This window comes from Xyrauchen texanus, chromosome 44 (genome assembly GCF_025860055.1).
Source record: "Xyrauchen texanus isolate HMW12.3.18 chromosome 44, RBS_HiC_50CHRs, whole genome shotgun sequence".
Taxonomy (NCBI): Eukaryota; Metazoa; Chordata; class Actinopteri; order Cypriniformes; family Catostomidae; genus Xyrauchen; species Xyrauchen texanus.
This window is the reverse complement of record NC_068319.1, coordinates 10,999,712-11,026,485: the sequence shown is the minus strand read 5'-3', so window position 1 is coordinate 11,026,485 and position 26,774 is coordinate 10,999,712. Positions and strand designations below refer to the sequence as shown.

The window sequence follows — 26,774 nt, the reverse complement described above, 5'->3', positions numbered from 1 at the left end:
CGTGCGGGTCTCTTCTTCGTTTTGAATAACTTGCTATGGGAATGTAAGTTTTAGTTTGTAGTGCTCTCTAGCGAACTGGAGTTTTGGTCGAAATTGACCAACATAGTCAAAGTTATGAAATTATACAGAAATATGGCCCCCAAAGAACTTTTCCCAGAGTAGCGCACTGATTTGGCATGACGATGTAATGTCAACAAACACCAAAACGACTGTAAACATTTATTTAACAGAAGAATTAATGTAAGTGCTTTTGTACAATTTCAAGCTTCACATTTCGGCCTTCAAACCCTCCAAAAATTGGCCCCCATTGACTTCCATTGTAAGTGCCTCACTGTAACTTTTATTTATTTTTTATAAACGGAGCTAATCAGCATTATACCACAAATGCTGTCGATTGAGCTTAAATGTATTGGACCTGGAATATACCTTTAAAGTCATGCACTGTATAAAGTTCCTTGCTCACATCTCATTTCCACAACTTGTGTTTCTGAAGTTTAAAATTTACTATTTAAGTTGATTGAATTATACACATCTAATCCAAGTCCATGCATACATTTATTTTAAAGGACAACCATTAAAAAAATAATAATAAAAAAAAAAAAAGATAAAATGTAGAAAATATTTTCTGTTAGCACTTAAAATACAATCTACCCATTTATTACATTTCTATCAATTCATAATTTGTTTTATCTTTATGTAAAATTAAATTATCATTCTGCAGGAAGTACATAATGACATAAAAAAAAAAATATCACTGTAGTACTTTGTTTTAAAAACTACGGTCTCTTGGTTAATCGTACCATAAATTGCTGAGGAGTGCATGCATTTTATAGTAAATAAGGCAATCATAAAAAAAACGTCCTACTTTGGCTTGTTAAAATGTGATGTACCATTTAATTGTGCTTGATCACAGCTGAATTTAATTTAATGCTACCACTTACATTTCATCATAATCAGACATTTCATGCATTCAATAACTTTGTAAAAAAATATAATGTTTCTTTAAAAAAAAAGATGAATAAACATGATTACATCCAGAATCTCTAAGTTTGTAATATTTCCAATTTTTTGACATAAAATGTCCACTGGTATTTCAAACAAAAGACATTATAATGCGAGAAAAGCAGGATAACTCTTTTGGACTTAAAAGAAGAAAAAAAAACTCCTTACACCTATAGTCGTATTCCGAACGAGTGGTTGCACAACACTGAAGTGCCTCTTTTAGTGACAAAAACCACCTTGCATGCACCTTCAAACATGATGGTCCGCATACTTAAAGTGATAGTTTAGCCAAAAATTAAAATTCCACCAAGATTTACTTACCATATGCTGTTCCAAATCCATGTGACATTTTTCTACCATTGAACACAAAGTGAGATGGCAGGTACAATGTTCACTGCAGCTTTTTTTCATTCAATGAAAATGAATGGTGACTGAGGCTAACATTCTGCATCTTACGCATTTCACAGAAGTCATACTGGTTTGGAACAACATGAGGGAGAGTAAACAATGACAGAACTTAAATTTTTGGGTGAACTATCCCTTTAAATCAACTAAAGAAACTGTACATTATTTATAAATTGCATATGATACAAGGTTTTCTCAGTAGCTGAACATCTGGGGAGCTGCAGTGGTCTGTTGCTGGGGAGGTCCAGTGACTTGTGACTGGATCTGATGGCTCTGTTCTCCAATTGCTTGTGGCTGTTCCAGGGGTGCCTGGTGGGCTTGTGGGTCCGAATGGGCATCCTCCAAGGTGGTTGCGTGAGCACCATCGGCGGGGGCAACTGGCCTCCAGGTTACACCAGACTGCTCTAGCTGATGGGAGAGTGGGTTGACGAAGGTGGTGAGGTTTATGAAATGCGCGACCGATTGTGGAGCTGTGGCCCCTGGGGGCCCCACTACCTCTGGCTGGAGATCAGCTGGCCGGTTGTGCAGCATGGCTGAGCCGCTGACTGCATCAAAGGTCACAGTGAGTATGGAGCTGTCCAGTGTGAGGGGTCGATCGCTCGAGGCGAGGTGGCTGACGGCAACTGGCTGCAGGCTGGTGTACTGGGCTGGAGATGGTGTGGTGATGGGGGTTACTGTAATGTTGGTCAAACTGACTGTGCTGGAGGGGAAGGAGCTGGGGGGGCGTTGGGGTCAGCTAACACCACCACCTGTGTGTGTGTACATTTGACAGAGGAGCTTTTATTCAATGCAATCTAATGAAGCCATGTTTTTCTGACCCAAAAATGGTCATCATGTTGACTTTAAAGGGCAAAATGGCAAGAGATCATCACTGATGGAACAAACCTGCTGAATGCTCTGCACAGCAGAGCTGGTTTCATCTCCCACGGTCGCTGTGAACTCAGCAGCTTTGATGGTGAAGTCAGCATACTCATCTGAATCAGATGGCTCCGGCTCTTGAGGCAGGAGTTTTGTCTTTTTCTTGGCAGGACTGGAGTGCCGGTGGGTTTTTTCTGGAGCGAGAGAGTCTTTGTCCAAATTCACATTGGTCTGAACAGGATCAAGAATGACAACCAGAAACAAATGAAGGACAAACATTAAAAATGTGTGCACAAATGTTAAAAACGTTTCTTAAAATTAGTCTCTCATGCTTTGTTACAAAAACAGACTGCTCACAGTCAATTCACAGACCATTTGAAATCACCAGTTCCAATCTGATTGACTGGCTCTCCTCAACATCTGGGATTAAAGGTCTGGGTATACTGGGTCGACCACATTGCCGTTCAAAGTATTCTCTTTTTACTATTAAAACACAAACCTGTGTGATATTGATTGTGGAGGCATCAATTGTAGATGGTTCCTGAAGATCATTAAGGTCATCCAATGTTACGGTCACAATCTGTAGAGAGGTCACATGAAGCTTAGACCAGTGTGTTTCCTTCAATAAGTTCAAAATGTTCAGTGGTGTGACTATAAAGCATTCTACCATGAGTGTGTGTGTAGTTGTTTTGCTGACATGCCCACCCCTCACCTCAGGGTGTTTGCGGCGAATGTGGCGGTTCATGGAGGCACGGGTGGAGACTTTGGTGCCACACAGGTGGCAGCTTTGAGCCTCCACTTTCTCATGAGTCAACTGCATGTGTTTCTGCAGCATATACTGAGTCACATACTTCTTATCACAGACAGAGCAAGAAAACGTCTTTCCAACTGTAGAGAGAGACAGCAGATACTTTACATTAGACTCTTTTATTGAAATGAAAACAAAATTTTGTTGCATTTCTGTGAGGTGGGAAATACCTGTATGAATAAGCTTGTGTGTCTCCATTGTGTTCCGCTCACTAAAGGTCTTTCCGCACAATTCACACATAAAGTCCTTTGTACCTGGAGGGATATGTGTAAATCTCTTACTCTACATGTCATGATAAATTAAAAAAACTACTATCATCTTATATAATTTTTTGCAATGTCCAGAATATTCTTACTATCCTCACTAGAGCTGTGCATTGTGTATGCTATGTAAATGAAATATTATACCATATTGTTTATTAACTCCATAACATTTATAGCTATGAAGCCAATTTACATATTTTGTTCAAATCTTTTGTAATATGCAACATATTCTCAACATTATAGATCATGTAAACATGATCACTGTTGTTTAAGGTCCTCACCTGTGTGTCTTTTGTAATGTTTCAGCATATTGACTTTCTGGGCAAACTTGCGGTTACACTCTTTACATTCATATTCTTTAATTCCCTTATGTAGCTTCATATGATGTCGTAGGGCGTGTTTTGTCTTCATGCCTGGGAAATATAGATAGATGCACACATGTATACATCATATTAAATGAATATTTTGGGTTCAATATAAGTTAAGCTCAATTGACAACATTTGCAGCATAAAATATTATTTCAACCTTTTTTTTGTTTTTAAAAAGAGAAGCAAAATCAAGGTTAAAATGAGCCACTTACAATGGAAGAGAATGGGGCCAATTTTGGATGGATTAAAGGCAGAAATGTGGAGCTTATAATTTTATAAAACCACTTACATTAATTCTTCTTTAAAAAGTTGTGTATTATTTGAGCTGTAAAATGTAAAGTTAAAATTTTAGTTTTTGCTGTGATTGTAGGGTTTTAGGGTTTATAGCGTTATGTTGTCATGGCAACATTAAATTTAACTGGACACAGAAAAGGTTAAAATCACGTTAACACACATATTGTGTATGTCTTGTAGCTATACGTTTGAGTATTTTAAAGTTTATAGATTGGCTCCGTTCACTTTCATTGAGCTTTACTTGTACTGAACCCAGAATAATAAACATTTTGGATTAAATCAAGTCTGTGAAAACAGGATTGACACAGAGAGCCTTTTGGATTGCTATGTGGTTTAAAGTGAATGGCAGTGTTGTTCCTAATGATCATGTGTGGTGTATGCAGAGAGATGTGTTTGAACCTTTCCCACACTCTGCACACAGAAAGTCTCGGACGTTGTCATGGACTCTCAGATGTTCTTTCAGCATGTCTTTTCTAGCAAAGGACTTTCCACATTGATCACAGCCATGGCTCTTCACTCCTGCAGAGGCCAAATGCCTTATTATCACCATTAAGAAAGCCTGAAGTAGTTATGTGCAACTCTAGTCAGCCATAACTAGTAATTAAATGGCAATTAAGTGGTTATTTTCAAATTATTATTGGTTATTATTAACTGATATTAACTGATAATTAACTGCTTATTATACAGTAAGTACTGAAAAATAACCTAGGTCAAGACTGCGCTAACACCATTTAAAACTGACCCAAAATTATACCAGTATACTACAGAGAGTTGGACCGTTTTAAAATTTTGAGCATGATATCTATTTTTCAACTAGAGTTCCTAACCTGTGTGGATGATTTTGTGCCTTTCCAGGTTCCCGATACTGTTGAAGATCCGTCCACACATTTCACATGGATGGATGTACCTGTGAAGAGAATAATGCTTAGCATCTAATGTTTTTCAAAGGTTACATCAAGTTATGATCTGCAAATATTCCTCTAAAAACAGAATACTCTGAAAGACTTTAGTCTTACTTCTGCACTGAAGGATCGACTAAGCGATCACGATGGATGACCAGGTGAGCGTTGTACGTGGCTTTCAGAGCAAAACGGCGATTACACATAGTACAGTTGTAACCTTTTTCCTTATGCATGTCCATTATGTGTTTCAGATAGTCCCGACCCTTGGCAAACGTCATCTGGGAAATGGAGAGAGAAAAAAAAAATTAATGATGGGATCAGGACAGCTGTAAGAACTGCAGATATCTTACTTTATAGAGTTTATGGTGCGCTCACGTTCGGAATTACCGTAATTACGAGTTTCCAAGTAATAATAACCTCTCATGTCATTTTAGACCTCGCTTTGGGACACATTTTGGAATTGGAATTTCGACTTGTAGAGGTTTGAAATATTTGGAATTATGCAAAAGAGAAAATAAAGTGAAGCCAAAGCACTCTGCGTTCACAATGCATGTTATAAGTGAACCACTCTGAGGTCACGGAATTTCCCTAACTTTACGCCTCTCATCCACACTAGAACAGCTCTTTTATGTTCCAAAAATTGAGAATTGCGAAAATGCTTGGCATTCTTTGGAAAACGATATTAGAAAACTAAAATATTTCATGTGGATGTGGCCTGCACCATGATCATGAGTCTCAGACATGCCTGAAATACGTTTAGTAGTATACAGACGGCACAGAGTGCCACCGATTCACTTTGAAGCATATATAACAAATATTTATTTATAGATTTATTAACAATGTAAAATAATTATAATTTTATTTATATATATATATATATATATATATATATATATATATATATATATATATAAAAAGGAAATAAATTGCAGCAATTGTACAAGGTCATATAGCGATTTTGCGGTTATTTCGATTCATTGTGCCGCCCTAATTTGAAGATTCTTTACATGACAACATGTCCCTTACCTGACACTTCTTGCAGCTGTATTTATGATGTTCTGGATCATTCTTTTCATCCTCCTCGTCCGAGCTGTCATCACTCTCCTCCATAGAGATGCCAATCTTCTTAATGAAGTCTTCTCTCTCCTGCTCATCCATTAAGGCGATGTCCTTAGAGGAACACGTTTAGAACTCAGTTAGAGAACACCATCAGAAATCAATGTGTTTTGTTTATGTTGGTCAGCATGCTACAAATCCTCACCTTGAAGTGCACATGGATGTGATCTCTCAGGACGTCAACACGGAAGAACTTGCGGCCGCAGATCTCACAGGTGTATTTCTTATCCCCGTGGGTTAGTAAGTGTTTGTTCATGTTACTCCGACAGGAAAACACCTAGAATGAAACAAGCGACGTAAGCCGGAATTTCCACTAGACTTCCGCCTAATTAGCCTTCTCCAACAACAAGTATGATATTTCCGAAAACCTAATTCAGTGTTATCTGTCAGACAAATTGCTCAAGAATGCAGTGATCAACAACACCAAGCAAGTCCCTTAGACTAGAAACTCACCTTGCTACAGACAGGACATGCTGAAGGCTCCTTCCTGTACTTGGATGCCTCCTCTCCGTTGGCTTCAAGCTCCTCGCGTTTCATGCTCTTTGGGCCTGTGGAGAAGCAATGGGTGTTGGGGCAGTTAGGGCACATTCAGAGGAAGTGACATAATGGTTGATGATCTTTACTTACAGTAAAGGGCATAAGAAGAAAATGAGGCTTAGAAACAGAGAACTCAAGGAGAGCAGATGTGTAAGGTATATCTGTTTAACATTTGTGCTTATTTTCAAAGTAGATAAATAGACAATCATTTGTGGTGTTACTATGTTGTTTGATAGTGATACACCGAAATGAACCCACTTACCATTTTCATGATAGTCAGTGTTTTATGTGCACTACCAATTTGTGTTTTATATGATTTATACGTGGAAAATGATTTATATGATCATTTAAAGGGATGGTTGACCCAAAAATGAAAATTCCAGGCAATTTCAATAAATAGCTTTGAATAATTTGATATTATATGACTTCAGAAGACTTTGAATATAACGCATAAATCATATAGACTACTTTTATTCTACTTTATGGTGCATTTGCATCCCTTTTAAAGCTTCAAAGTTTCATTCCCCATTCATTGTAATTGCATGAAAAAAAGAGACCTGCACAATCTTTAGAATTTGTACTTTTTTGTTGAAAAAGTAAAGTCTTTATAGAGCGTTAATGATGACAGAATTGTAATTTTTAGTTGAACTATTCCTTTAAAAGGTACATGCCAGCCATCATCTCAATAACTCACCAACAACATGCCGTCTCTGGTGGTCTTGCATGACGTCTTTGCGGTAAAACATCTTGTTGCAGATCTCACAGGAATAGAGTTTCTCTCCATGTTTCTTCTTGTGCTTGGACAAATTACTATTAGTGGAGAAAAATCTAGAGCATATCTCACACTGGAACGTCTTGTCATCTGCAACAAAAGCAGACCATACAAAAGAGATATTGGACATGCTGTGATTGTTAATTTTGACAGCATTTTTATTTATAAAACTTGAATTTCGTAAGATACTTTAACATGATGTTCTAAATGTGTCCAGTACAGTCCAAAAAATTTACAAAAACATACATCAAGAGACTACAAAACTCTTAAAAAGCTAATATAGATCCAATCCTTCATATACTAAATAGTTTGAAGTAATTACGCATAAATTTATAACGCAGAAATTTACCATGAAATAGACTTGATCATTTAATTTATAAGGATGATTAAAAAAGTTGTAAAGCTGCTTTGTTAAGCAAAAAGGAAAGTGTTTGAATAAACCAATAAGAAGCTTTCTTTACCTGTCCTGCAGTTATGAAATTTTAAGGCATTTTCCACACGGAAAGATTTCTCACAGGTCGAACATTTGTACCTATATTCTAGATCAGGCTGAAAGAAAACACACAAATGCTGGCATGAATATGCTTAGAGACACACATTAATGTAACATCAATGTATCTTGAGATTCTGAATATTTTATTAAAGGGATAGTTCACCCAAAAATGAAAATTCTCTCATCATTTACTCACTTTCATGCCATCCCAGATGTGTATGTCTTTCTTCTGCTGAACACAAAGATTTTTTTAGAAGGATATCTCAGCTCTGTAGGTCCATACAATGCAAGTGAATATCAATATGACTCTAGTGGTTAAATCCATGTCTTCAGAAGTGATATGATAGGTGTGGGTGAGTAAAAGATCAATATTTATTCATAAATCACTTATAAAATGTATAGTACAAAAGAGACTTAAATACTGATCTGTTTCTCACCCACACCTATCATATCACTTCTGAAGACATGGATTTAACCACTGGAGTCATATTGATATTCACTTGGTATTGTATGGACCTACAAAGCTGAGATATCCTTCTAAAAAAATCTTTGTGTTCAGCAGAAGTCAGTCATACACATCTGGGATGGCATGTGTTGGCTAATTTTCATTTTTGGGTGAACTATTCCTTTAAGATGCAGTTCATAATTCACCATTGGTAACCATATGATTATTAGGTAAAACTGTGGTGTACCTCATTCTTGCTGTGTTTGTATGAAATATGCTGTTTAAGACTCTCTTTTCGACTGAACATCTTGTCACACTCATCACACTTAAAACACTTGTCACCTGTAAGTAAATATTAAAAGTAAACATTTACAACCGCTATTGCATGGAAACGCAACAAAGATACTTAGGACATCATCAGGCCGGGATAGTTCACCCAAAAATGAAAATTCTGTCAATATTTATTCATCCTCATGTTGTTCCAAGCAGGTATGACTTTTCAGCGGAACTCAAAAAGAGATATTAGGCAGAATATTAGCCTCAGTCAACACTCACTTTCATTACATAATTTTTCGATACAAAGTAAGTGAATAATGTCTGAGGCTATCACTCTGCCTAATATCTCCTTTTGTGTTCCACGGAAGAAAGAAAGTCATGTCGACTTGGAACAACAGGAGGGTGAGTATATGATGAAAGATTTTCATTTTTGTGTGGACTATCCATTTAATTTCTCAAGATGATGGGAGAGTACTGTTACCGTGGGAACGAACATGTCGGTTGAGGTTGCTGCTGTTCTGAAACACCTTATTGCAGAGGCAACACTGGTAAACTCTTTTATAATTGCCACCATGCCGCAGTATTTGCTTCCTCAAAACAGGTCTATCACCAAAGAGAAAAGGGCAGAGAATGAATTGATGAGTATAACAAATCAATCAATCAACAAATTAAGTGAAATCGTGTGCTTTAAAAACACAGGAAGTGACATCAATGTAAATTTTGCTTCTGTCCTTACTTCCCAGAGGTGATGGGGGAGCGTGTCACCCGAGGCATTTTGATTGACGGGCCGTCTCCATCAGTCATGAGTTCTTTGACATCCACTACAGGCAGGGGAACATCTGGAGCTCCAGTACTGGGAGACTGCTCACTGGACACTGCAACTGGAACTTCTGAGAGATGGTAGGTGAAATATAAATCTTATAACTCATTCGAAATGTACAGAAATTGACAGAAAACGATTTACATGGTCAGCAGTTTCATATGATTGGGATCAAACTTCTTCCACCAACCAGGGGTGAAAAAACTGGTCGGATTCTTTGCCATCAAAACAACTGGACTTTAATCAAAACAAGGACAATCCGTTTTGGTAACTAACATTACTTTTTGTATTTAACTTTTTAATAATAATAATAATAATAATAAGAATAATAAGAATAATAATAATAATAGAGCTTTTATTTAGAAGACGTGGAGTTTTCTTTTTAAATTGTACTTTTGGTGCCAGATGGGCTGGTTTGAGTTTTTCTGTAACTGCTGATCTCCTGGGATTTTCACACACAACAGTCTCTAGAATTTACTCAGAATGGAGCCAAAAACAAAACAATAAACTGAGTAAACTCTAGGGACTGTTGTGCGTGAAAATCCCAGGAGATCAGCAGTTACAGAAATACTCAAACCAGCCCCCCTGGCACCAACAATCATGCTACGGTCAAAATTACTGAGATAAAATGATTCCCCATACTAATGGTGGATGTGAACATTAACTGAAGCTCAATGACCCACATCAGCATGATTTTATGCATTGCACTGCTGCCACACGATTGGCTGATTAGATAATCGCATGAATAAGTAGGTGTACAGATGCGCCTAATAAACTTCTCAGTTCTCAAAATGCTTGACTTGCACCTTGATTGACATCGGCTACTCCACTTGTAGCATGTTTCTGTGTTCTTGTTCGCCGTGGCCTGCCTTGTTTTTTGACTGGCTCTAGTGGGGTGAGGGCACTGTTAGGGGTCTTTCCCAGGGATGTGGCCCCTGACACCTGCTGGACAGGCGAGTCTGTGGTGGGTGCTGTGGTGATCTTAACTGGCTGTATCTGACAGAGGATCTGGTCTGGATCAGGAAGGGTCTCTGGAGGTTCGGTTGGGACCTCCTTCACTAGAGGGACTCCGGGTTTGCTGGAAGCCATTTCTGAGAAGGTGATAGGGTGAATTAAGTACTATTTCTTTCAAACCGTAGTCACTGTAACAAAACCTTTATGTGGTCACAATGTTTGTGAATACCTGGTGGAGGAGGGAGCACAGGTGGCCTAAGAACAGGCCGATTCATTTTTTTAGCATAAAAAGCTCCATACCAGACCCTCAATTCTGTTCCAGGCATCACATCCTGGGATAGAGGAAAGTAATAATAACTGGTTTAAATTCATAGTGAAACATTATATAACATAATATAATATAACAGATATTTGTTAGCCTCAGTAACCATTACATTTTTATCGTATGGAAAAAGATGCAATAAAAGTGATTGGTGACTGAGGCTGCCCTTCCAATATCTCCATTTGTATTTATCCATAGATAAAGCAAGGTTTTAGATTTGGAACAACATGAAGATGAAATAATGTTGAAGTCTCCAAAAATGTCCCAATGTTTTTGGGGCCACTGTAGATAAAATAAATAACCGTATCAAAGCACCTGTGTTGTGTTGAAGTACACATCGTCATCTTGCTGGTAGGCTGTCAGATTCTGGTGTTTGTGGTCTGTGGCAGGTCGAACCAACATCATCCAGTTACAGTCATCTTCATTGGATGTGTCAAAACACACCACTGACCCATCTTTCTGGAATATCTATCACAACACAGAAACATGTCAATTAAAGCCCCAGTAGGTCAGAGGCCCGTCTCACAAAGCCAGTTTCAGTTTAAGTTTGAGTTTGGTTTGAGCAAACTCTGGTTTTTAGGTCTCAAGAAGGTGGACGGTTTTTACCGTTCATCGCCATAATCACTTGCATACTGGTAGTAACTTTAAATGGGCCCAATCAGTTAAAACACAATTTCAAAAGTATAGCAAAAAGACGTAAACAATAGTCAGATGAACATGATTTACTGAGATAAAATCGCTTTCTAACCTTTTCTGTGTATAGTTATAGCCAATTTGACAACTTTGTTGGCATGATGATGTAATGTCAACAGACCCTATAATGATGATTTAAACAAATTTACAGCTCAAATAATATACAAGTTTTAACAGAAGAATTAATGTAAGTGCTTTTATAAAATTATAAGTTTCACATTTCTACATTTAAACCCTCCAAAAATTGGCCCCATTCACTTCCATTGTAAGTGCCTCATATGTTTTTTTTTTTTTTTTAAGACGAGTCGAAATGATCTTGAAATCAACATTTTGCTTCAAATGATGTCGATTGAGCTTAACTTGTATTGATCCCGGAATATTCCACTAAGAGTTCCTATATTAGGCCTATATATTAAACTATTATAAGTTTGTTTATTATATTGATAATATCTTTTGAGCAACATATTAAAAATGTAATATTTTGTTTCTTTGTATTTCTTTACATACTAACTGTACCTGTATGCAGTGGCTGATGCTGAGAACATTGGGGGAAAAAACTGTTTGCAGAAATGTTACACTTTAAAGATGCATTTATTGTGTAACGAGTCTTTGAACAAATATTCTGGTTTTAATTATATTGTAGGTTATTACACAACGTGACATGGCTTGCACTTAATTAATTATATTAGGCTTTTAATTTAAATTATTATAAAAGCTTTAACATTTAAAATAATATTTACATTTTGTTAGCTTTTAAAATGAATAAGCCTGCGTATTCTTATTGTGAAACTATGTCAATTCAATTACACATTATTGTACGTTCATTTTCCAGAAGTCACCTCAAAGTTCTATAATAAAGCCTATTCATAATGATCTATTGATCATCAGCTGAGAAGTAAATCACGGTGAATTTTACGTGAGAAGTAAATCGCGCTGACCCTCTCCAAGCTTCACACATTGGCTGCACAACGTCTCTTATACATGTGTATGCGTTTCAGGGTTAAGAACGTTTATAGTGAGCATCTTGAGATCGCTGAACCCTATCTAAATTGGTTTGGCTCTAAATGCTTTTGTCAATCTACAATTTACTCTGAAACTCTGAGTTTGTTCAACTAGCTTCATGAAATGGGCCTCAGATCTTGCCAATTGTAGTAGTAATGTTTACCTTTAAAGGAAACAGCCCATCATTTCTAAGGCTAGGCACCCTCTTGGCTTCAAAGGGGCCAAATCGAGTCCTCTTAACCAGTCGCTCAAGCACAAACACACCTTCTCTTCTCTCCCCAGCCGACCTGATCTCCAAGCTGTCTGGTAAAGATGATCTAGGACAAGGGCGTTGGTGATGTTCCATAAAATGTTATTACAAATATATTTTTGACTACAGTGGCAGAAAACAAAAAAGTAACTTGGCAGACTTTGTCTAAATGTTAAATTTACAAAGACATTAACAACCATTATTTTGTGATAATAACTGGCCATACATTATTCCTTATGTATTACATTTATTATTTTATTAATATAAATTAATTATAATATTAAAAGTCTAAGATGCTGGAAGAAATTCAAGCACCCTAAATTTAAAATTATTAAAGAGTGACTCCTTAAAATGTAAAATACTTAAAAGTAAATTAACATTTAGCAATTACTTGTGTAAACTGGTTATACACTTAAAGGTTAGTTAAACAACTGTTCACCCAAAAATTAACATTCTCTAATCATTTATCAGCCTCATGCCATCCTAGATGTGAATGACTGTCTGTCTTCTGCAGAAAACAAATGAAGATTTTTAGAAGAATATCTCAGCTCTGTTGGTCCATATAATGCAAGTGAATGGTGGCCAGAACTTTAAATGTCCAAAAAGCACATAAAGGCAGCATAAAAGTAACCCATAAGACTCCAGTTATTAAATCCATGTCTTCAGAAGTGATATGACAGGCATGGGTGAGCAACAGATCAATATTTACGTCCTTTTTCACCATAAATTCTCCTCCCTGCCCAGTAGATAGCAATATGCACAAAGAATGTGAATAACCAAAAACAAAAGAAGAATGTGAAAGTGGAGTCAAAAAATAACTTAAATATTGACCTGTTTCTCGCTTATCGCTTCTGAAGACATGGATTTAACCACTCGAGTCGTATGGTTTACTTTTATCCTGACTTTATGTGCTATTTGGACCTTTAAAGTTCTGGCCACCATTCACTTGCATTGTATGGACCTACAGAGCTGAGATACTCTTCTGAAAATCTTTGTTTGTGTTCAGCAGAAGAAAGTCATACACGTCTGGAATAGCATGAGTGTGAGTAAATGATGAGCAAATTTTAATTTTTGTGTGAACTATCGCTTTATAATATAACCAATATTTGGTCTTATGTAAGACTTCTCCGTTTAAGACAATTGCACATATGACCATCTAATGATGCAGGCAGTGCCATGCCCCTCTATAAGGATATTTGGCCAAAAGCCCTCATATACACTCACCGTGCCCGACTTAGAACAAATGAGTCCTTCACCGTGATAACAGGCCCCAGCTCAGGACACTCAGTGTTGTGGTACTGCCCGCAGTCCTCACACCCTTCACAAAGAAGTATTAATCAGAATATTCTGCCATGTTCTTAAATTTATCAAGGACATTGCAGGACGGCTAGGCATTGAGCATTTTTTTTTTATTATTACATTTGTATGCATATACTGATGCACATGTGTGAGCTCACTATAAACTGTAGAATAAGAAACTGTCAAATCTATAGATCAGCAGAGAGAAATGTCAAATATACTCACAAATAAACTCATCTGGCATCTGCTCGGCCATTCTGAAAGCCTAGAAATGATGCATAACCTGTTTACTACTTTTCACAACTGTAACAGAATTCGATTCACTCATTTTGTGGTGTGCTTTGCTTAATATTACTATTTTGGAAGGGGAAAATGTATTTAACAATTATAATTTATCACATATTGATTAATTGTTCATTTTTTTATTATTATTTATGAGGAAACGGTTTTAAAAAACATTATAAAATCTAGTCTTTATCACCCAGATACAAAAAACAATGAATATATACACACACACAAACATACATACACTCTTCCATTATAACTTTGTGTTCATTACTGTAAAACAATAGCACACATTACACAGTGCAAAAGATTTTGTTTTGTAAACAGCACGTCAATGCGCCCAAGATTCACACCACATCACGCTCTACAACAACGCAAAACAGTCAGCTATGCGCGCATCAAATGCCAGTAAGCAGCCGGGGAAAGTGTACATCACGGTTCAATACGGAGAGAATCCGTGATTTGGGCAGATTTCAAACTGCAGCCGGGTTTTAACTCCGATCTCAGGCTGCTTTCAGCAATGCAAATGTAACAAAGAACAATTGGCATGGCGGATGGAATGGAGACGCAGCGCTCACCTCAAGCCAGTGCGCGTTTAAATGCTCAAATCAATCCGCTGACACTTTTCATTCCAACTGCATCATTTAACCATTAGTATTTAGACATTTCGATCAATGCGTATGTGTAAAAATTGTGCACAAGTTCAGCATAAAGTGATTACCTGTTTTTCAAACGTCTACACATTTAGTGAATCCTGACTCCGGGTTTCAATCCGCTCCAGAAACCGCGCAGGACCGGAAATAAACCCGTGTACGGCATTATGGGAAGTGTAGTTTATTTTTCACAGATACGGATGAATTGTGATATTTCTCAACAAATATTGCATCTTTAAAAGCAAAGATCATGGATATGGCTGGGAAAATACATTAAAATATAACTTTTACATGTTTTTGTAAGCAAACAATAAACCATCAAATGTATATGTGTCAATATTTATTGCTCAAACCAATAAAGAGGATATGTTAATCAAGCTAATCCATGCATAGCACAGGTTGACATTCATTATACAAAGGCCTCCCAGGTTTTTATTATTTAACAAGTACAATGCAGACAAAAAAATGCTGTACATTCCATACGCATGTGTGATGTTAATCATTTTGCATGTTAGGGTGAGAAACAGGTTTTCAATGATATATATCATTCACATTGGTATTTACTAAAGGCCTTCTGTTTGATATATATATATATATATATATATATATATATATATATATATATATATATATATGTCACCAGAACCCAAATAGAAAGCCCAGCTCAAGAGTTCCTCAATTCATGTGGTTACATTATAGTGATATGCATATACAGAGAATAGACTTGATTAGATTTAATTCAATCGGTTGATCACCTCTGGATGGCCAATCAAGCAGGATAAAATAAAGTCTTCATGTGCCTTTTCCCATTTAGTTAGAAAATACCTCCATTTAATTTTGTAACATTATACTATGAAATGCAACACAGTGAATTGTTATGAACACTCAGGCTGTGCATGGAAACACTAAACATGGACAAAATTTAAACACACACACACACACACACACACACACACAACTATGAAGTGAAGACTGCTGAGGTTTCTATCTGGCAACATTCAGTATGGACAGGCAATTAGGTTTTTCACCATACGCACATTTAGTTCAAGTAAAGGTCAAGCAGAATCAGTTCCTGGTTTTCCCGTGCTACAAGTCAATTGCAATTATCGACACAGGCTCATCGGATGAAATCCAAAATTCAAAGCAGTTGGCATTTCAGGTGGCTTATGAGAACGGATCATACAATAAAAGAAAACACCAAACACAATAACCAAACTTGGAAATTAACTTGAATCATGAAACTATTGAACAGATCAATTTAAAAGGCCAGTGCTCTTGCAGTCTGTTCTTTCTCTGTGAGAAAATGCCTTTGCTTAGTGTTAAGATCCTTTGGTAAAATTCACACTTTCCCCCCAAATGTGAGGTGTGGTTATGAAATGACAGAAGAAAATGATGTTTAGCATATAATTATACAGTATTTATAAAAATAAAATAAAAAATGCTTAAAAAAGGGAAAATATTTCAAATAAAACACAAATCAAATAATCTATTTTGATGAGATCTCGGTTAGATATGTTAAAAATAAAAGGCAAATAGGGAACCAAACTAGTTGTTTTAAAAGGGAACATATCAGTGCCAACCCTGAAAATTTTAACTTTACACTTAGTTGCAAAATAATATTTCGCCTAACACACAAAATTACTACTATTGGGAAATAAAGGATGGCCAGAGTCAAAATTTGATAAAATAAATTGTTAAAGCAGTTAAGCAAACCTGTCGCCCTTTGACAAAGTTAAAACTCTAATTTCCAGATCATACCAAGGCAGAGTTCTAGATCAGTTCTTCGAACCACTCTCTCAAAAAATCTTTCTGCCAGACCCTGCAGAATTCACTGCATAATAAATGCATTTCGAAACCGTTCCGAGAATATAAAAAAACAAAGCGCAAATCAAATCAATTGTATTCCCTCTTCTCTTACATCCCAAAAACCATCAAGTCATCAGAGGGTTTCCAGAGGGTTAAAAGATCAGGTAGATGGCAAGGGAGGGTTGTCCTCATATGCTAATTTGGTTAAAGGCCACAAATGCAGAGTATCCTTTGCCTGATGATCACGGTTTGCATAAGGTTAAATGACTCATTTGGAGTCTTTAAGTGATAGCACAGCAACTCATTTCTGCAGTTCTGTAAACTTTCTTGCATAAACACACGCTAGTTCAAAAACAAAATAAAAACTGACCAAGAGTAGGGAATGTAAAAAAAAAAAACTTTGAACATTGATCTCCGTCTCTCAACTTGGATGGAGAGTTGCATCTACATAAGCTAAAACTGAGGAGATTGAATTCATAGAGTTGATCCAGCAGAACCAAGTTAAGGAGTCAGAATGATAATTCTAGAGATATTTTCAGAAGAGTTTGTGGCTGTTGGGCATCTCTTGACAAGAGAGTAATTTTTGGGATGCAGGGTTACTGGCAGACACGGCCAGGAATCGAGATCATGCTTTTGCATAAAATAAGGATGAATGAAGAGGAATAGGTTACAGTTATGAGGTAAACTATTAGTTTAGGTCGAGGAGAATATTGGCTGGGCAAGCAAGAAGAAATTGTAGGCATGGAGTTGCATCAGCTTTTTTAATGTGTTAAAGACGAGTATTAAGTTCACGTAGGCAGTTCCCTCATCGTGCCGTTGGCTTTGCTCTTGCTCCTGGGCAGAAGTTTGCGGTTAATGATGCGTCTGAAGGTGGCCGTCCTCTTTTCCCTGTCGCCCATCAAGACCACCTCAGGATTTTCCAAGTACTGCAGGTCATTGTGGGACTGACTCATCCCTGGTTCCTTCTGCTGATGTCGACGTCTGAAGAAAAGCTTGGCACTCTTGTGCAGGAAGCTGCCTACAGGGGGCGCCAAAAAGAGATGCAAATAATTAGCCAAGCTTCAAGGTTCCACAATATAGTTTACTGTTTCAACCTGGAGGTCAAACTCTAGTCAACAGGAGTGTAAACCACAACAATATAAAAGTGTCAGCTTTATTTTGGTTGTAGAGTGATACTGTTGACCTCCATGAAGAGACAGCGGATGTGTGGTAATTTTGAGGCAGTCTTAATTACCAAAGCCAGTGCATCTACACTCACCTAAAGGATTATTAGGAACACCTGTTCAATTTCTCATTAATGCAATTATCTAATCAACCAATCACATGGCAGTTGCTTTAATGCATTTAGGGGTGTGGTCAAGACAATCTCCTGAACTCCAAACTGAATGTCAGAATGGAAAAGAAAGGTGATTTAAGCAATTTCTGAGTCTGAGTATTTCACAATCTGCTCAGTTACTGGGATTTTCACGCACAACCATTTCTAGGGTTTACAAAGAATGGTGTGAAAAGGGAAAAACATCCAGTATGCGGCAGTCCTGTGGGCGAAAATGCCTTGTTGATGCTAGAGGTCAGAGGAGAATGGGCCGACTGATTCAAGCTGATAGAAGAGCAACTTTGCCTGAAATAACCACTCGTTACAACCGAGGTATGCAGCAAAGCATTTGTGAAGCCACAACACGCACAACCTTGAGGCGGATGGGCTACAACAGCAGAAGACCCCACCGGTACCACTCATCTCCACTACAAATAGGAAAAAGAGGCTACAATTTCCAAGAGCTCACCAAAATTGGACAGTTGAATACTGGAAAAATGTTGCCTGGTCTGATGAGTCTCGATTTCTGTTGAGACATTCAGATGGTAGAGTCAGAATTTGGCGTAAACAGAATGAGAACATGGATCCATCATGCCTTGTTACCACTGTGCAAGCTGGTGGTGGTGGTGTAATGGTGTGGGGGATGTTTTCTTGGCACACTTTAAGCCCCTTAGTGCCAATTGGGCATCGTTTAAATGCCACAGCCTACCTGAGCATTGTTTCTGACCATGTCCATCCCTTTATGGCCACCATGTACCCATCCTCTGATGGCTACTTCCAGCAGGATAATGCACCATGTCACAAAGCTCGAATCATTTCAAATTGGTTTCTTGAACATGACAATGAGTTCACTGTACTAAAATGGCCCCCACAGTCACCAGATCTCAACCCAATAGAGCATCTTTGGGATGTGGTGGAACGGGAGCTTCGTGCCCTGGATGTGCATCCCACAAATCTCCATCAACTGCAAGATGCTATGCTATCCTATCAATATGGGCCAACATTTCTAAAGAATGCTTTCAGCACCTTGTTGAATCAATGCCACGTAGAATTAAGGCAGTTCTGAAGGCGAAAGGGGGTCAAACACAGTATTAGTATGGTGTTCCTAATAATCCTTTAGGTGAGTGTATATCCTTTAGGCCTTAAAAGATGCCACTACAATATACAGGAAATATCAGTGTTTAAATGCAAATAAGCTGAAAGAATACGAGCACACTACTAAAAAAAACCTTTGCTGTATGCAAATGTATTTGAAAGTGCTTTGATTAAAAATTATAGTAGTAGAAACCAGTCCACACCAGCTTTAAAGTGGTTCAGGATGGCTGTCCTTCTGGATTTCTATGCAAGAATGCCACACAAAACAAGTCTAATCTTTCTCCATGTCCACATTAAGCTCCCAAATGTCAGGTTTGAAGCCACATGGTAACAAAAAAAAAAAAAAAAGGATAACTATTTGTTTATTAGCCTGATGGAAGTGTGTTTAATAAGCTGGAGCATGGACTGGCTTTTCACTCAACTAAAGGGTGTGTTAACCATTTCACAGGGAAGTCTACATAACTACTATTATAGACTTCTCAAGAGGTTACTTACTCTGCCACCAATAAAGTCTGGTTATCACAGGTTTCCACTTTAAGATGGCAAAGAAAAAACAAATAAAAACTGATAAGGAAGAGGTACAGAAGAAAAAAGAAATGTATGGTCATCAAAAGATGAGCAGTAAAGAAAAAAGACAATTTTATATATTGATTTTTGAGACATGAACAAAGAAAAGTTGACACTACAGTATTTAGTATCTCTGTATGGAACCGCCAGTTGTAAAAATACATTTTCAGAATAAATAATTAACTGTTCTCAGGGAACCCACACTTTTCAACCAGCAAATTCTCTCATTGTTTACTCAACCTCATGCCATCCCAGATGCGTATGACTTTCTTCTGCTGAAGACAAATGAAGATTTTTAGAAGAATATCTCAGCTCTGTTGGTCCTCACAATGCAAGTGAATGGATACCAAAAATGTGAAGCTCCAAAATGCACACAAGGGCAGCATCAAAATAATACATATGACTCCAGTGGTTATACCTTTATAGCGATATAATAGGTGTGGTTGAGAAACATAAATATTTAAGTCAGTTTCTACCATGTATTCTCCTACCTGCCCAGTAGGTGGTGAAATGGTGAATTCCCAAAGAAGAATGTGAAAATGTTGATTGATAGTAAAAAAAGACTTACATATTGATCCGTTTCTCACCCACACTAATCATATAGTTTCTGAAGACAAGGATTTAACCACTGGAGTCGTATGGATAACTTCTATGCTGCCTTTATGTGCTTTTTGGAGCTTAACATTTTTATAAACCTACAGAGCTAAACATATTCTTCTAAAGATCATTGTGTTTAGCAGAAGAAAACAAACCCATCTGTGATGGTATATGGGTGAGTAAATGCTGAGCAAATTTTCATTTTTGGGTGAACTATCCCTTTGAATGATAATACTTACACTGCATTCACTATAGAATTGTATATGATTCTCCATGACTTTTTATTCATTTGCATTCATTTTCAAGGATTGGAAATTACTATTTTAAAATTCCCTGATATTTCCAGCTTTCCCATGACTGGGAAGTCTGTTTGGGATCTATTGAAATTAATGAAGGTAAGTGGGTGTGGGGTAAAATACCACTGATTTACTTTGCATATAAATTTACAAAAGATCACTCAAAGGTCATAATGACCATTACCCTATCTTCACCAGAGACAATTAAATTATTGTTTTCCGATTACAGAAACACACAGACCTGTGATCAGATGTATAACTATTAAAACAGATCACTTTGTGTAGTTTGAAGGAGTAAACAGGTTAAAAACTAACCCAGCAATACCTCCCCCTCACCTTTTCCTTTTTTGGGGCCCGTTTCAGAAATACAGAGGGACAGAGATGTTTTGTCTCCATCGGGGTCCTCTCCAGCCTGGCTCTCCCAATCCTCCACATGGTGGTCTGTGCCATTTGGACCCACCAGGGATTCTGTAGGTTCAACAGTAATGGGTTCTGCCACAGTTTCTAAAGGGTGTGTTTCACTGTTAGTGCCCTCCAAAGCTCCAGACATGGAAGCGTCCATTGCAGCTGCATATCCTGCCATTAGAGCCATCTCATCATCCTGTGAGAGAGGGGCCTAGAGAGGAAGTGAATAGCAAAGCTTTAATTAATTGAAAACTGGCTATTAAAGTCAAAGTATTATTTTTGTTATTGTTATCGCTAATTAGGGCTGGGTTTCACAAACCACCTTAAGATATGACTTGCATGTCATTTATCATAATCGGATCACAATGTTATCTAATAATGTACTAAAACAGTAATGATAATGTTATATAAGGAATGGTATTAAAGATATAAAGATAAAGTTAAAAAGAATCTAAAGAACTGATGCAATATTGTAAGAATTATAATAACCTGAATTGCAATATGTTGATATATGATTGTTTTTCGATTGACAACACCCCATCACATGACATAGGAACAGAACTGTGACAAAGCTTTGGCCAATAAAGTGCACATGACCACTAAAGCAATAATCATAGACAAAGGGCATTTGTAAAGGCATGTATGAGATGAGTTAGCAAACAAATGGCGTAAATACGGATGACACACAAGAACAACACAGCATCTAATGCGGACCTTTCTGTTCTTTGTTCCAATCCTACATCCTCCTTTTTAATAATGAAAAATATTATTTATTTTTTTAATAAAAAAAAGCTAAGGGCACTATTTCCACTCATCATTTGTAATCTGAACTCAATTACAAATGCTCTGGCTCCTCTAAAACATTATCACTTAAGATTGACAAAAGGCTAAGTTTACAAACTAAATTATGGGCTATTTTCATTGTAACTGGAGGGCCACTCAAATTACAAGCTGACAAACATCATATCATATGAGGTTTTATACAGTAGATGCCAGAGGCACATATATTTGGTTAAGCGGATTTCTTTTTCTGTACCTTGGTCACTCCTGATATGATAATGGTACTCTTTTTGACGGGAGATTTCAGCTTCTGTTTTGCAGACTCGTGAAGCTGTCTGATAGCAGCCTCAGCTACAGGGTCGGTACCATTTAGCATCAATAACTCTGGGCGGGAAAGAGAGATTGTACAAATGGAAATAAGAGGAAATGCATTTATCTGTTAAAGTGAACAAGCTTTATTCTGAAACAAGATAAATTAACACAGATGCACAGAAATCGTACCTGTATCTGATGATGAGAGGGCTTTGCTAACTTTGGCTCCAAGTATCGATGGCTGCTCAGAAACCCTTCTCTCTGCCAGCTTATTTTTAGAGGGAGATTTTGATTCTGGAACAAGGAATAAAAAAAATAAAAAACAGTACACAACATTAGACATTTTGTGATAACTGAAAATGCCAACTTTTACATTTCAAATAACTGCTTACATACACCCAAACATTTTTATCTACTAATATTTTCTAATAACTAGAAGTCGACTAATACAGTATTTCGCAGTTACCAAGGTGGTGGAAAAGGCAGAGAACCGATAAATCGGCACATCATTTTTAAAATTGATTTATTGAATGTTAACAATTATTTTGAGAATTTCCTTACGTTGACTGACAAAATACCAGATGCTTGTTTGTTGTGCAACAAAAATCCCTATAATAACAGCATAAGGCACAACTTTTAATTATAAAACAAGCCCAATACACCGGGGGACTCTTATTTTGAAATAGGGAACACAAAATAGAAACATGAACACAGCAGTAATTAATCAAAAGAGGATCATCATTTGTTAATAGTAAATCATCGGCAATCACTTGTCAAAAATAACATTCCACATTAATAATCATGAATTAGTCAAAAACAGTAATGGTGAAAGAGCCTTGTCTCTGTTACAATGCTCTAAATGTAAATAGTCACCAAATTAAGCTGTTTGTAGCCTATATATATATTCACCAGAATAAGGGCTTTGGCCACAGAGTAACATGTAACAAAAAATAAATGAATAAATAAACTATCTGCGTCGATTTTTGCAGATAACCGATAGTTCCAAAAAGCAACTATCGTCACAGATTAATCGGTAAGACTTCATATCGGTCGACCTCTATTTCAAACTAAATCAAAAGCAAAGGACGTGCAACTGGATCAAGGGTCAAATACAGTGTACCAGGTGGTAAAGGTCGTCCTGGTTTGCTCCTGACAGCAGTGACAGTGGTGACGACAGTGCCACAGGGCATCACAGTGCGGTCCATTTCTACTCTCTTAGTAGGGGCTGGAGTTGGTGTCTGCCAGCTACGCACCTCACTGGGCTCCAGGTATGTGAACTACACAGAAAATAGGTCATCAAATATTGATATGCTGCTTTCCAAATTCGATATTAGCTTATAAACTCAAATATGGTAGATTTCAGGACAAATTTACAAATGCAAATTATTTTGCTTTAAGTGTTACTGTTTGGAGTTAAATCTCAAATGTGAATAGAACTTATATCTAGGTATGCTGACCTCAGTAGTTAGTGAGCCGGTCACTTGATCTTTGGTCATGAGTGAAAAGGTCTGTTGACCTTTGGGGTGTTTCCTCACCAGATCAAAAGGCACAGATACCTGCCCTAACAAACCACCTAAGAAAAAAACAGAGTGTTGTGCCTGATCAAATCAAAGATCTAAAGGATCAATAAATCAATGTCTTTGCCAATAAGTCCAGAAGTGGCACTAAACAGAAATGGCACACTAAAAACAGTGCACAGAAAAACTCTGGGCAGTTAAAAAAATCAGGGTGAAATGGCAATGAAATGAGGCAATAGGGGCCCTGTTGCATGTCTTTTAAACAATATCCTCAAAAGTCCTTCTATTAGCTCAATAAACCTACTATCTTTAGGACAGTTTATGGAGAGTATTTCATGATTAGAGAAACAGATGACAGATTAAAGAAAGATTAAAATTCCCAGATGACCTTCAAGCTTCTACAGACACAGATTAATATCACAATTCCGTTTTTTATTCTGTTAAGCTGGTTTATTTTTGGTCATGTGGACTTACTCTCCCGAGGTTTGGCGTTATCCACGACCTGGATGTTCAGCTCCTTTGATCGACCGCTAAGCTCACTGCAAAGAGAGGAAATAACATAACTCCATTACTATCAAAAAATGTAGTATTTATATACCCAAAAAAGCAAGGCAAAACATTTTATTGCCATCTTTCTGTGACTCACCTCAATCAGGGTGGCGGAGGATGAATCTCAGTTGCCTCCGCGTCTGAGACCATCAATCCGCTCATTTTATCACATGGCTTGTTGAGCTTGTTACTGCGGAGACCTAGTGTGTATGGAGGCTTCACGCTATTCTCCGCAGCATCTACACACATCTCACCAAGCACGCCACAAAGAGTGCACATTATAGCGACCACGAGGCGGTTAACCCAATGTGACTACCGCTACCAACTAGGGTGGCAGCGGTATACCGGTTTCATGGTATACCACAATGAAAATTGAACGTTTTCATACCACGTGTAATTTGATTACTTACGGAACTGAGAAAAAAAAAAAAAACAACCAGATGGAGAATCTCATCTGCGAATCTCCTTTCCTCCTCCAATGCCTTTCAGACACGCACATGCAGTGGAGGAAATGTCACAGAGAGAGACGAGGCGGTCTGACATATGTGAGTGCGAGTGTGTGTTAAAGCAGTGTTTCTCAAAGTGGGTCATAGGTCTATTCAGACTGGTTCGCAGACAGCAGGGAAAGAACAATGCCATAGTTCTACCATTGAAGATATTTCAGCAGCCAAACAAGTGATAGCCTATTTAGGACTGCCGAGTCAGATTTAATGATAATCTCGCAAACAGCTAACGGCTTCTCATCTGCACTTTTGCACGAGTGTAATGGAACCAGATCATGATCTGGTCTTCTCTCTGACACGTGCATGCCACAACCGGGCTTCCTTCAATATTGCAAAGGGCAGACCTCAAAAATGATGTGTACAATTTCAAGCGTTATGGATGAAGTCAAGACAAACCTCTCAAACAGTAGGTAGCCCTGCCATGCCAAACAGCACTGAGGAAAAGAGCAACACTGCGCTATGCGCAAATTTTCTTTTTTCATTATACATCAACTTTACAAAATTGCTTCACGATTTTACATGAGTAAAAGTAACTGTTATATTTTGACAAAATGTTATAGTTTCATAAGAAATAATCTAAAAAGGTAGAATCTATTCGACCTCAATTTATATCAACAGTGGGCAAAACCAGTTGAGAACCACTGAGTTAAAGGTACAGACATAGGACATTACTTTTAAATGCTCACACAGCTAATGTTATTTTTCATTTAATAGTTAATTTAACATGCTATGCTAACATGTAAACTAACATGCTTTAGTTATATAACATGTTATAGTTATATATTATAATATAGTATGCTATATTTTTTATCATGTTTATAATTCAGTTTATTATTATAATTCTGTTAGCTTTCTTATTTTTTCTATTTATTTTCAAAAGGAGACTTTTTTGAAACACATACTTCAATAAAAAAAAAAAAAAAATGGTTTTAAGTTTCAATTATAATAAAGCGTTTGTTCAACCAAAAAAATTAAATAAATCAATCTGATACTGCAATACCAAGAAACCATTATATTTTCTGAGACCATTATCGTATCATGAAAATCTCATACTGTTGCAACCCTACTACCCACCCTAGCAACCGGGACAATTGGTTGCTTATGAAGCCTGACTGGAGTCACTCAGCACGCCCTGGATTCGAACTTGCAACTCCAGGTGTGGTAGTCTAGGCCCCCCGTTATGTACAATTATTATATTTTATTTGTTTGGAGAGACTTCTGGACACTAGGATAAATTATCTTTGTAATGCTGTAACTTTTGATTGCTTTGACTCATCAACACAATTTTACTCAGTTACATTTGATCTGATTAGGAACAAAACAAAAGCCGTTTTTCAGAGCTATCAGATATTTATAATGTCAAATAAAATAAAAAATTACGAGAAAAAAAAAGTTCATTTTAAAAAGTACAATTTTACGTTTTATTGTGATTTTTCAACAGTTTCTTGAGGGTCTCATATTTTATCATAATCTATTCTTTATCATTAAAAAATTGGAAAGTTCTCTTTAAAATCATACATACCAAACAAACAAACAAATATATTATATATATATATATATATATATATATATATATATATATATATATATATATATATATATATATATATATCCTTTTTTGTAGAGTTATAAGACTTTAATGTGTACATGCCACTAAAACTAAAACACCTGAAGAGCTTAAAGAGCTTAAATAGAAGAAAGCAGGCAACATGAGCTTGAGTCTACATGATTTCCCATAATGTCGTCCTCTTCTTTCCCTATCAATTCCTATCCTCTCTCTACAGTACCTTTCCATAGAAGTATCAAAAATGCTAAAAACTAAATAAAGCTTCATTTATTGGGGAAAGCTCACAAGCTGATTAGGGAGAGCAGATGGAGAGGCGGAGCTGAACTTACAATATGAAGGGCTGGTCCCAGGTCAGGGTTGATGTGTTAGTCAAGACTGAACTGGTGACCTTTTGAGGAGGATCATCCAACTGGAGGATACACTGGGGATTCATACCACCTTAACACAGCACAGAAGAAAAATTATCGAGAAGTACTTTACAGTACCTTCAAGGACAAAATACGTTTTCAAGAGTAGATAGATTTTTGTTTTAAAGATATTATATAATTAAACTTTTTGTGAAATTTGTGAAAGAAATTTGTGTCCAAGATAAAATGATCTAGAGAGATTTTAGAGATATGGCTTTTAGCTGTGTTTGTCAGAACACAGCA

General features: G+C 37.0%; 2 protein-coding genes across 4 annotated transcripts in view; both read right to left on the bottom strand.

Annotated features, from left to right (window-relative positions):
- Window positions 1-280: 280 nt before the first annotated feature.
- On the bottom strand, window positions 281-14,959 carry prdm15 (PR domain containing 15). The gene is given in 25 exon segments (XM_052117274.1): window positions 281-2,127; window positions 2,130-2,156; window positions 2,293-2,496; window positions 2,765-2,845; window positions 2,978-3,153; window positions 3,244-3,327; window positions 3,618-3,749; window positions 4,399-4,518; window positions 4,827-4,906; window positions 5,016-5,179; window positions 5,928-6,071; window positions 6,163-6,294; window positions 6,471-6,565; window positions 7,249-7,416; window positions 7,788-7,875; window positions 8,512-8,606; window positions 9,022-9,143; window positions 9,277-9,430; window positions 10,167-10,451; window positions 10,544-10,646; window positions 10,952-11,104; window positions 12,495-12,648; window positions 13,806-13,899; window positions 14,106-14,145; window positions 14,887-14,959. Coding segments are annotated over 24 exon segments (3,411 nt in total). The 5' UTR covers window positions 14,137-14,145; window positions 14,887-14,959; the 3' UTR covers window positions 281-1,602.
- Window positions 14,960-15,082: 123 nt separating this feature from the next.
- The window catches only part of LOC127636623 (C2 domain-containing protein 2), a 26,670-nt gene continuing 14,978 nt past the window's right edge, over window positions 15,083-26,774 (bottom strand). The window contains exons 8-16 of one of the 3 annotated variants that reach the window (XM_052117275.1): window positions 26,454-26,562; window positions 23,980-24,044; window positions 23,446-23,561; window positions 23,109-23,265; window positions 22,178-22,282; window positions 21,933-22,060; window positions 20,828-21,107; window positions 19,527-19,595; window positions 15,083-17,642 (exon numbers count right to left, since the gene is read on the bottom strand). In XM_052117275.1, coding sequence (XP_051973235.1) covers window positions 17,413-17,642; window positions 19,527-19,595; window positions 20,828-21,107; window positions 21,933-22,060; window positions 22,178-22,282; window positions 23,109-23,265; window positions 23,446-23,561; window positions 23,980-24,044; window positions 26,454-26,562 — 1,259 coding nt within the window. In that variant the 3' untranslated portion in view covers window positions 15,083-17,412. The remainder of the gene's footprint in view (window positions 17,643-19,526; window positions 19,596-20,827; window positions 21,108-21,932; window positions 22,061-22,177; window positions 22,283-23,108; window positions 23,266-23,445; window positions 23,562-23,979; window positions 24,045-26,453; window positions 26,563-26,774) is intronic. The other 2 variants (XM_052117277.1, XM_052117276.1) reach the window with 2 other exon arrangements.